This window comes from Labrus mixtus, chromosome 3 (assembly GCF_963584025.1).
Source record: "Labrus mixtus chromosome 3, fLabMix1.1, whole genome shotgun sequence".
NCBI lineage: Eukaryota > Metazoa > Chordata > Actinopteri > Labriformes > Labridae > Labrus > Labrus mixtus.
In genome coordinates this window covers 19743214-19754932 of record NC_083614.1, presented here as the reverse complement: position 1 = coordinate 19754932, position 11719 = coordinate 19743214, and the positions used below count along the sequence as shown (strand labels likewise).

The 11719-nt window shown below is 36.4% G+C and overlaps 1 protein-coding gene and 1 pseudogene across 1 annotated transcript; both read left to right on the top strand.

Annotated features, from left to right (window-relative positions):
• The first annotated feature begins 2078 nt into the window (after positions 1–2078).
• On the top strand, positions 2079–7058 carry LOC132964600 (deoxyribonuclease-2-beta-like). Its single transcript, XM_061033648.1, has 6 exons — positions 2079–2311; positions 2519–2693; positions 4038–4116; positions 4597–4758; positions 5711–5908; positions 6433–7058. The coding sequence occupies exons 1-6, from the start codon at positions 2199–2201 to the stop codon at positions 6765–6767; spliced, it is 1062 nt and encodes a 353-aa protein (XP_060889631.1). The 5' UTR covers positions 2079–2198; the 3' UTR covers positions 6768–7058.
• A 2778-nt stretch (positions 7059–9836) lies between these two features.
• LOC132971978 (deoxyribonuclease-2-beta-like) lies at positions 9837–11214 on the top strand (annotated as a pseudogene).
• Positions 11215–11719: the final 505 nt, after the last annotated feature.

Below are 11719 nucleotides of genomic sequence, written 5' to 3'. Positions count from 1 at the left end.
ACATTGTAAACTCTAAATCAGTGGTTCTCAAACTTACTGTGTACCACCTCCGAAAATATTTGGCTCTCCAAGTATCACCATTATGGTAGATGTTAAAATACACTGTAGGCCTATTTCAACACACATTTCATGCAAGGGGCAAATTAATTCATAAAAAGAATATTATTTGTTATTGACTGCTGGCAGCCACACTGTAGAACTTGCACACACAAAAGTGCAGAACAATTAAAATGACAACTTTATACCAACAACCTGTTTGTAAATATTTAGTCTCCAGTGTTTCCCACACAAAGACGATACCTGGGCCCAAGTATATTTCCGACCTGTTCTCATTTAATTTTTCATTTATTCATAAAATTGCTGCGTGCCTGAGAGAGAGAGCACGTGAGAGTGCAGGCACGCTCTCCGCAGGCTCCGTGCATTATACAGATATCTGTTAATGTAGGCCTACATTAACAGATATCTGTTAATGTAGGCCTACATTAACAGATGTAGGCCTACATCTGCCAATATCTGTTAATGTAGGCTACATTAACTCTTTGTAACATAACAATAAGTAAGGTCTTTTACCTGCTTTTTGTAACATAACAATGAGTAAAGTCTTTTTACCTGCTCTTTTGTAATGTTAAAAGACAAAGAGTAAGGTATTTTACCTGCTTTTTGTAACATAACAATGAGTAAAGTCTTTTTACCTGCTCTTTTGTAATGTTAAAAGACAAAGAGTAAGGTATTTTACCTGCTTTTTGTAAAGTGTCTCGAGATAGCGCTTGTTGTGAGTTGACGCTATACAAATAAAAATTGATTGATTGATTGATTGATTGATTAACTAACAGAATATCTGTTAATGTAGGCCTACAGCTGCTTGCTGTTGTTTCAGTACTGAACTATAACAGAATATCAAGTGGAATTTTTAAAAACGCGAGGCGTACTCCTGTTGTTGTTTATATCTGTGTGCGCGCATAAGTTGAGCAGATTAAAGTTCTTTGTTGCTAAAACTAGATTAATTTAGAGGGGAAAACACATTTGATATAAATACAACCCAATAGAAACAAGCTAGATAAGAGTACGAGAAAAAAAATTGTCGTTTCATGCTGAACGGGTTTGTTTTTTATATTGTGGAGATTTCTTTGCGTACCACCACAGGGAGCCCACGTACCACCGGTGGTACCCGTACCATAGTTTGAGAACCACTGCTCTAAATGAACCATCATATCAAAAATTCACCAAATGTATAACTTTTAATAGAGCAGAAGGAACATGTCGTATATATATACCAAAAAGTACTAATACTGTATGATCGTCATTGTAATTTATTTCCAATTCTACTCGCTCTCTGTACACCATTATTTTGTTGTAAACATACATTAAGACAGCGAAGAGGAATAAATTAGTTTATCTTAAAATCCACATCACATCTTTGTTTTCAACTAAAGTGGTTTAATGATGACCAAAAAAATGATTATTAATACAATCCAGACATGTAGTAGCTAAATCAATGGAATAAAATTGCTGCAGTCTTACTTTTCAATTCTTTTAATGTTTCAGTTTTTATGTTGTGTTTTTTTCGTTGACAGTCAGTCACTGTTCAACTTCTACAGCCAGTGGTTTAAGATCTGATCACAGAGATTCTTTAAAGTATTAAAGCGTTACATTAGAAAGGTAAATGCACACCTTAAGGTTGGTAACTTTCTTTATTACGTTGAATCTTAAAACATATGAATCATTTATGAAATCAGCGCACCACAAAATAAGAGAGTGTGAGGTGAAATGAAACAGTTTCATTTCAACATTTACTTACAATATGAGAGTGATATTAGGCCAGATGTTTTACGTTTTAGAGATCAGCACCCCCATGTTAATAAAAGATGACTCTATTTATAACGAGAAGCAGGTGCAGCACTCTAAATGAGAGGAAGAGAGCTAAAAAAAAATGCTCCAAACTCCCCCTGGGTATGTTTCAGTTGAGTATCATAGATTTAGAGCCAGTGAAAGTATCAAACCCTTCCAGTTCCCTGACTATAACCTTGACCATATCCTTCAGTATTGTATCTCCCTGTCTTATGACCACATCATGTGACTTCCTGTTTTCGCAGCTACAGCTGTGTTAGCTTTGCCAGTTACTCAGTCTTGAAGCAGACGTGCTAATATCAGATTTCATATTTCCCTTTTTTTGTTCACTACACCTGCAGGAGTCAGTCATGGTGGCCAAGTGCTTTAGTTTCTGCTTGCAGATCATTTTATTGTTTAACTATTACACAGTGTGTAGTGCTAATATTTCATGTAGAAATGAAGCCGGGGAGCCTGTTGACTGGTGAGTTGGTCTATAGTATTTAATGTTAGTTTTAAGGGTACAATGCTATCAACTTTTTAGCTAAGATGCCGGTTGGTTCAACTTTGAAATCGTGGTGTGTTGTTTTTAATACATTTAGGATTGAAAACTATTCAAAATAACTGTTATATTGTACTTGATTTTTTTTTTTTTTAAATGCCAAAGACAGTATCTCTCTCCTTTTCTCAGGTTCGTCATCTACAAGATGCCCAGGTATAAGATCGGCGAGGTGGGCAGTGGAGTGGACTACATGTACCTAGACTCCTCAGCAGAAGGCTGGCACATGAGTAAATACATGGTTAACACCAGTCAGGGAGCCTTGGTGAGCACTCTGAACCAACTTTACATGGGAAAGGCCTACGAGGTGAGTGTATGTCCTCTTTCTTTTAGCATTTTTAAACAATGAAGCCTGTGTGTGAAGGCAGATAGAAACCCTTTCAATCAGAGCTGAAGCTCGAGCCAGTTTGCAGCGTTAACTCTCTTTTATAGGGAACTGAACTGTAGCTGAACATTAACATGCTTCCCCAGCAACACGAAGTAAGTGACACACTCCTTCCTCATGTCATTCACTTTGAGTTTCATGGAACGCACATTTCTTAGTCGTTTGTCGTCTGCATTAGAGAACAAAATAAAAATGGAACATAAAAAAGGGCTCAAGTGTTACCACAGATAGAGCAATGGCTGACATATAGTCTTGTTTCATTTCATACTAAGAGTGCAGTAAATATAAATCCACAACCCAGTCAGCAGGTTGTACTAAGCCACGCTATAAAAACAAGTGGTCATTGTTACGTAAAATCCATTGTCAGAAAAACTAGAAGTATAAATATTTTGTGTTTGTCATCTCAACCAATGTAAAGTTTTCCAACTTACAAAAATGATTCAATTGAAATTAAGAATATGAGTCAAAAGGTTACACCTTGTAAAAAAGTTGACACAAATAATAATGTATAATAAAGATGACAGTCCACAAAGTAAATGGTGCAATGGTTACTGCTGTCCCCTCGAAGACAAAAGGTTCCTGGTTTGCAACTTCACCAACTACCAAGGTGCATGAAGAGTGAAAGGCTTGAAGAGTAAAAGCTCCAGCAACACTCGTAGTATGAAGATCAACTATTAACTGTATTAGACCGACACATTTCAGCTTGTGGCCTTCATCGGGGTCACCAAGAAACACATTGCAAACATCATTTAAGTACCTATTTAATAAAGTTAAACCTCATACTACAAGTGTTCCTGGAGCTTTTTGACCTCTTGCATCTTGGTTTGGTCATCAGTGTAAAGAAAATATTGTGATGACATCACCTTAATAGTAAATATAAGTTCAGTAAACCAAAAGATAACAAGTACACGTTGGTTTAACAAGGAACTTGATTTTTTTTCCCCAGTGAAAACAGATTAATCTTTACTTATTATCTCAAATTCCTTACATCACTTAATAAAGCAGCTGGACACAACTTTTTCCACAAGTGCAACAACTTTCTTGTTTCCCCCCACGTTGTAACCTTTTGCTGTCTGTAGACTCAAATTTATTGTATACTCATTTCACAAAACTCTTACCACAACAGTGAAGAATCATCTTTCTTTATAGGTCAAACCTTAATAAGATGTCAAGTTACAAAATTATTGAAGTGTTAAAGATAAACCACATCCCAGAAAGTGTACTTCTCCATGTTCAAAATGTATGAAATTAGTATTTTTTTCCCAGTCTAACAGTTCAGTCTACGCTCTCTACAATGATGCTCCACCGTTGACAGATTATATCCGTGGATATGGACACACCAAAGGTACAGTAAACTGAAAAACGTGTTTTTTTTCCTGGTGAAAGAACACTGTAGGATAATTGAAGATTGTGCCAAATGAAAACAACGTTAAAGCAACAGTTACACTACATAAACTCTTGTACATCTGGTGAAAATTGCTGATTCAATCATTCTGCCATTCCTATTTATTATCTTTTTAAGTTCTCAGCTCATGATGCTTTCAGTATATAAAAACTGAACTTTCCTTAAGGGTTAGGGTTAGGGTTAGGTACCTTCCAGAAATTTACTCTAGTGCTATGATTTAGCAAAAAAAGGAACAGATCAATGAGATTTGGTATCAGGGGAGGAAATGAGCAAAGGGCACCTGTCTGATAACAACTGTTGACTCTGGATTATTGACTACCCTGATGAGACTTTGGTTGAAATGTTTGATGAAGGCATGCTGATGAACATGTGTGTATTTTGTTGCTCATGCATTGAGGGTTGTTTGTGTGACTCCTGCAGGGGCCATGCTCTTTGACAACTCTCAAGGTTTCTGGCTGTCGCACAGTGTCCCCCATTTCCCCTCATTCCCCGAGAAAGGCTACGTTTACCCCTCCTCTGGCAAAGTCTACGGTCAGACCGCTCTGTGTGTGACCTACCAGTATAAACAGTTCCTCCAAATAGGTGAGTGACGGCTCAACATGTAACAAAAACAGGCTTACATGTCAACTTACAAAATTCTCTATTTGCTGAATGGTAAACACAATTTAAACAGAAACCTGGTCTTATGTAAGACTGTCAGGCTCCTCCGTGCAAACAAAACGGGTTGGAGGGTTTGAAGGTTATTCTCTTAAATAAATAAATAAATAAATAAAACAAACAAGGACACTGATGTGATTTAAAGTGCCAGTACTTTTGTTTGTTTAGATACATTAAAAGGATGTTTTCAACAATGCAATTAATTTGGAGTTGAATGCATAGTGTGGAGTATTTCCACGTCACCAGACACGTCATAAAACATGTGATATGAACACTGCTAATGGAAAAAGTTGTTCACAGTGTACTGTATTGTATCCTCATATATGTAGACTTGTGTGGTTTTACCTTCTAACTTACTGAATGCTGTCAATTTCATGACACAGCAAATATAAAGGCCTTACCAGGGGCAAAAATAAAAATAAACAATAACTATGAACTCTCTGGGCAATACATCAGTTTCATGCTGTGAACTTATCAGGATCTAGATAAATGCCTATCTTAATAAAGATTTCAATGGCAAGCAAATTTTCTTAGGTTTCTTTATTTACAACTTTTTATTAGTAAAGGAAAATCTCAAAATACATCACGTTGTTATCTTAATAAAAAATATGAAATGAAATAAAATGAATAGACGTCATAAACCTATAACATCCATATGTGTAAGCCTCCATAACAGTATTAATTAAAAATGGTTCTGGTTGATGTTTCATTTGAGCAAAAAAGAACAGAAGTCCAACACTTTCAATTAAAAAATAAACCCTTTAAACCTCTCTCTCTCTCTCTCTCTCGCTCTCTCTCTCTCTCTCTCTCTCTCTCTTTATGTTTGTATTACTACTGTCCATACATAATATTTCTTATTTCTCTCTTCCATGTCCAGCACAGCAGATGGCGTATATCTTCCCACGTTTCTATAACTGCTCTGTACCTGCAACCTTCATGGCTGACCTGCCGCAGTTGGTTCAGTTATGTAAGGGCTCCAAACCACCGCTGTCCTCAGATAAGAGAGAGGAGCATCTTTTCTCAATCAGGGGGGAAAAGTTTGTCAGTTTTGTCAAATCTGAACACTTAGTAGATGGTAAGATATGGTCATGCACTCTTTGTCACATCTCTTCTTCTCTTTTTCAGACATTTGAATTGCTCTTTTCTTCCTCAAGCACTTAACTCCACATTTCATCTCACATAAAAAAAAAATGAAATGGTAAAAATTGTATGCACTTCACAATTTTGCAGAAACCACTATCTGCCACGGTCATGTTTGCACACTTCAGTCAGCCAGTAATTTATTATCAGGTGCAGACACCCTGAAGCCTATGAAAACACCCCACTCGAGGCCTCCACAGTCTTATTGATAAAGCGGAGGCCTAGTATTTGTGTTTACTTCACAGAGCTGATTCAATATCATCTCTCTTACATTTTGCAGACTAATTACATGTTTAACAACTCTAATATTCAAATACTAAAAGGAAATGTCCTGTTATGTAGAATTATTTGATTATCTTATTAAAGAGTTGTTATCTTTATGGCACCAAATGACAATGACCAAGCGGCCTTACCTATATTCACTGTGTGTTTTTGTGTCATTAATCCTAATCCTTTCAGACATCTACACGGGCTGGATGGCTCAGGTCCTGGACGCCGACTTACTGGCAGAGACATGGCAGAGACAAAGTCACGAGCTGCCCTCAAACTGCTCCCTGCCCAAACACGTCATGAACATTAAGAGGATCCAGCTTCCTGGGTCAGTCCGGTTTCAGTCCTACTACGACCACTCAAAGTGGTGCGTGTCCTTGGCCTATGAGGACCAGGTGACCTGTCTGGGGGATCTTAACAGAGAGAAGGCCCAAATGTGGCGAGGTGGGGGGATGGTCTGCACCTTTAACCCACTGATTTACAAGGCCTTCAGGAAGATGGTCGACTGGTACATCGGCTGTTGAACAAGAACAAAAGATAGGATGTTTGGGTCTGTACCTACACAATTTGAATGGGTAGTGAGAAATATTCTCATGTGTAAAAGAGCAGTTTTGAATATAATATCACAAAAGATTTATCTCAATTTCTTTACTGACTCCGACATTTTCTATCAATCTGAGTCTGCTGATATTTAAAATGAGCCTAATAGGCAAGAACTTGTTTGTATGTACCGGTATTAAAATGATGACCTTGTTTCACCATGTTTACGCTTTTATAGCAACTGACAATTAAAAACTAAAGCTTTTATAATCCAATCTTTAAGAATTTGGTTTTTGGAGAAAACTCATTTTTGTATCATGACATGAGTTATATGATGTCACTATATGTTATTAATAAATGTTCAAGAAACAAGATGATCAAATCCAATGGAGCTGTCCACCCGGGGGCTGCAAATTAGACTAATTAAATTGCTGTGTTTCTGGGAAAAAAATTTAACTCAGGAGGTTTGTTTCTTGAATTAATGAAAAAATGCAAAAGGTGTAGTCTTCTTTATTTAAAAAAGAAGATTTAAAAAAAAAAAAATCAGTTTGCAGGATTTTAGGTCACCAGTGACTCCTAGTGGTCAGACTAGTAGACTCATACAGTTGAGTATTTTCTCTGTGAATTATTAGATTGAGTACAGTACTCTTTACTTTACATTTACTAGTATTGTATCCCAAATTCTTATTTTTCTAATACAAACCCAAACTCTGTCACATAATTAAGATTATTGCCTGTTGCTCATACTTCTATTGATTTAAAGGATATTCTAGAATAGTGTTTCACATTTTCTTGAGAATAAGTGTGTGAAACAGTTGTAGACTATAAAGCAAATTTCGGCAACAAGACAACTAAAAGTGCTTCACACATGATATCAAACGCATCGCGGCAAAGAGAAAAAGAAACATTAAAATAGAAAATGTCAAGATCACTCCAACAAACAATTAACAATCACAGAGAAGATCAAATAATCACAGAGAAGATACAATAATCACAGAGAAGATGAAATCAGATTAAAGTGAAGTGTTAGTTTGAAGTTAGTGTAATATTGTTCCTGCCAACTCTCAGTGTAACCCAAAGTGGGAGTACGGACCCCCTGGGGGGTCGCGAGACACTGGGAGGGGGGGGGGGGTTGCGAGATGCCTTCCTAAAACAAGACAAATTACTTAAAATGGCATATTTTACCCATTACTGTGAAATAGTCTTTAAGAGAGATTTGTGCCATGATGAAAGTAAAACATTTGAGTTTCCATATGAATGTTGGTATCTGTTGTGCTCTTTGTTTTATTTTGTTGAATTATTTTAAGGCTGCTGTATTATTTAGTGTTGTTCTATTGTCTGTGTTTGGATAGGCCTATTAGTGCGTGCTGCTGTGCACAACACTGAATACTTTAACCACTTCCAGGGACAGAGGGGTGTCCCCAGTCTCTCGCATCGTCATTTTGGGGAAAGTTTAGGGTTATGTCTGTTATTTACCTGTCTACTGAGTACTTGTTGGGATTTTTAAGTCAAACAGCTCCATGTAAAGCAATCACAGTTTGTCATTGTCAGAGGTTTCATGAAGTTAGAAATGGCAGCTCTAAACCTGTCTGACCTCGGTTCAGTTAGATAAAAACTGTGTGCCGAAAGTCAGTGAAAACAAAGAAGGTTTTCAAAGCAAAAGAATGTTTGCACGGGGTTTCAACTTGTTCTTTAAAATAACGATGCATAAGCTCATTTGAACAGATAACCAGTCAAACTGGGTTCAACTGGGAACACAAAAAATGTTAACCAACAATGTCCCTTGTTTATACAATGAATCAACATCCTGGTGTCAGGCATGTAATCATTGAATCAATGAAGATACTGAGCAATGATGAGGAAGAAGTTAATACATGATGTGTTGTTAGTGTTAGTTTTGTTTAACAGTCAGTTATACCACAAACAGCTTCACCGACAGACTGAAGCTTAGATGAAAAGTAACCAGTGAGCACGATGGCTAACTATGTAAGTAAAACATTGACTTATTTTGAAAATGATGCCAGAAAAATACATACATAAATGTAATCAAAAAAATAGATATTTAAGTTGTATTATTTGGAGTTTTGTCAAATATCTCACAGCTAAAGCTAAAGGTTGAGTCCAGTGGGATCAAATCTTTCATCTATAGATTATGATTCACAATTATACATTGAAGATAACAAATATTTGCTTTAAGGAACAATTTTAACGATTTGGAGACTCTTGTTTTTGTTTGTCACTACTCATGAAATGAAGCTGCTTTGGTTGAACCATTGCCTGATCTAAAAGTGGCTGTATAGAAATGCAGAACTCTGATAGCCCTCTGATAACTCAGCTTCCTGTTCGCAGCAACATCTCTCTACAATCATGGTTGAACTAATACGTTTGTCATTTTATAACATAATTCATGTTGTTTATGTTATATTTACATTTTTGAGTCTCTAAAAATAATGCAATGTTATACACCCACAAACAATTTGATCCTTTTGAACAGCACTCTGTTACAAAAGCGGGGGATGAGAGTAATTGTGCCCAAATTTCACTGCTGCTAACCCTCCATGCTCAACAGCTATCGAATGGTGGCAGTAATATGACCTTTTACAGTGACTAGCTGTCACCGTTTACAATGCAAATCCTTCAGAGTCGGTCTGACAATTGGAAATGTAGTCTAACCCTATATTATATTATATTGCTGGGATGGCTACACTAAATCCAATCCCAGTCTTACCCTATTATCACTGTAACCAATTTATGGCAATCCTAGCCCTCACCTCAAAAGAAAACACAACATATTCTTTTGACTTTCTCTTGGAAGAAGATTTGAGCCATAAAATTCAGCTCCCAAAATTCCCACTACAATCAGTACAGTATCTATGTACCAAACCTTCACAGTCATTTTCTAAATGATTCCGACATCAACTGTTTATTAAGCCAACAGGACTGCTTTGTAACCTTTTCTTTACATTTTTCTTTTAGATCAAAACAATGAGATTGGTCTTAAGTGTCTGGCTATTTTGTTCATGGCTGTGATTTAGATGTGAAATGCAGGAACGATGACAGAACAGAGGTCGACTGGTTGGTGGAAACTTTCAATTGTGGCAGTTTTTTTTTTTTTTTCACCAGTTTTCACTATCAGCAGCTCACCTCATCGAATGTATTTTTCTGTCTGTTAGGTATATTTTGTACAAGTTACCTGACACGAATGGTAAAGGTTTGTCCTAGTTGCACATGGATGAGAACACCAATGGATGGATACTTAGCCGGCAGCAAATCAACAGTAGATCTGGCACTCTGGTAAACACGCTGCAACCTCTTTTGGACTTTTATGAAAATTCATATGACTGGGCAATCCCGACAACCTTTTTCAAAGAGCTGCGGTGTGTTGCACAACGAAGATGCTACACCCTGGTCTCGTGTAGAGATGCTGACTTAAAATAGAGGGAGTAATTTCCAAAGCATTGTGAAGTACAATCAATTTGGGGATGGTGAGTGTTCACAGTTACAGTACAACACGTTTTTTTTAAAATAGATGTTTAAAATCATCTTCTTGGTTTGTTTTCTGTTTATTAAATCTATGCACGACGTTTTTATTCAAAGATTTGGCTCTAATTGCATGATGCCCGTCTGTTTATGATTCTTTTGTAGTACATTGAATCATATTCAAAAGTGTTGTGTTGTTTTACGTGTTTTGTTTTTCCCATAGATCTTTACTCTGGCCTTATTGTTTCCAAACTGGGTCAGCCTCTATATGTTAAGAGCTGGGGAAAGATGCCTTCCAACTGCAGCAGCAGCATCCCTCGTGTTTACAATGTGACGAGCGTGAATCTGATGGGAACCCGTTATTACAATACTGTAGATCACTCCAAGTGGTGTGTGACGCCTGATTGGCCCTTGACCTGTATTGCTGATATGAACAGGGAAAATAGCCAGATGAAAAGAGGCGGAGGTGCAATATGTACCAACAACGTTCTATCAGCTTATCGCACAGTATGAAGATTGTACAAATAATTTTCATCCACCTGAGGAGCATCAACAAAGAGAGCTTTAGAGACACAGGCCTGAATGAAATGTGAATGTACATGACTAAATTTGAATTTGAATTGATATGTTTAATAGGGAAAATTCAATTTAACATTTTCAATACAGAGCATGAAACTGATGTGCTGCTTAAAGGGTAAATAGCTTAGCACTGACCACTGACACTGATATCACTGCCAGGTATACTGATCACATTACATATCCATATTTTTAAGAACTTGACCTTGTCTTTAGTTTTCTGCACAGTTTATTGATGTTTTTAAGCCCTGTCTTTTCACCTATATACATTTTAAAACATGTTTTATGTTCAAAATCAAGCATTAACTTAAATACGCTAGGGACACTGTTAAAATTCATTACATTATGGAAATTAAATAAATTCAAATTAATCACTATGTGAACCATTTGATTTTCTCTTGTTGGTCAAAAAACTCTTGGATGATAAAAGTTAGTTAGTAGTGACTTCCACTTGCAGCCTCGGGACACTTTTGACAGAAAACTTTACAACCACATTTTAAATGTTATATCAATTTTTAGACATGATTTATATCTATATCTATATATAGATATATGTATATATATCTATATCTATATATAGATATATGTATATATATATCTATATATATAGATAGATATTTATTGACCTATACTTGAAACACTTTACCTTATTACAGACCTTCAGGCCTACTACTATTTTTTTCCCATATCATAGCGACAGGTAGCCTCAATGCAATCAGAAGATAGGTCGACACAGTCAGAGGGCTCATGAAAAGTGAGAACAACTAAGTTTATAGAATTGACACCAAAAAATATTTCATTGGTGGAGAAAAAAATCCGTTCAAATTGAATTAATTTGATTTATTTATAAATGAATCTGTTTATTTGACATGGACAGTAT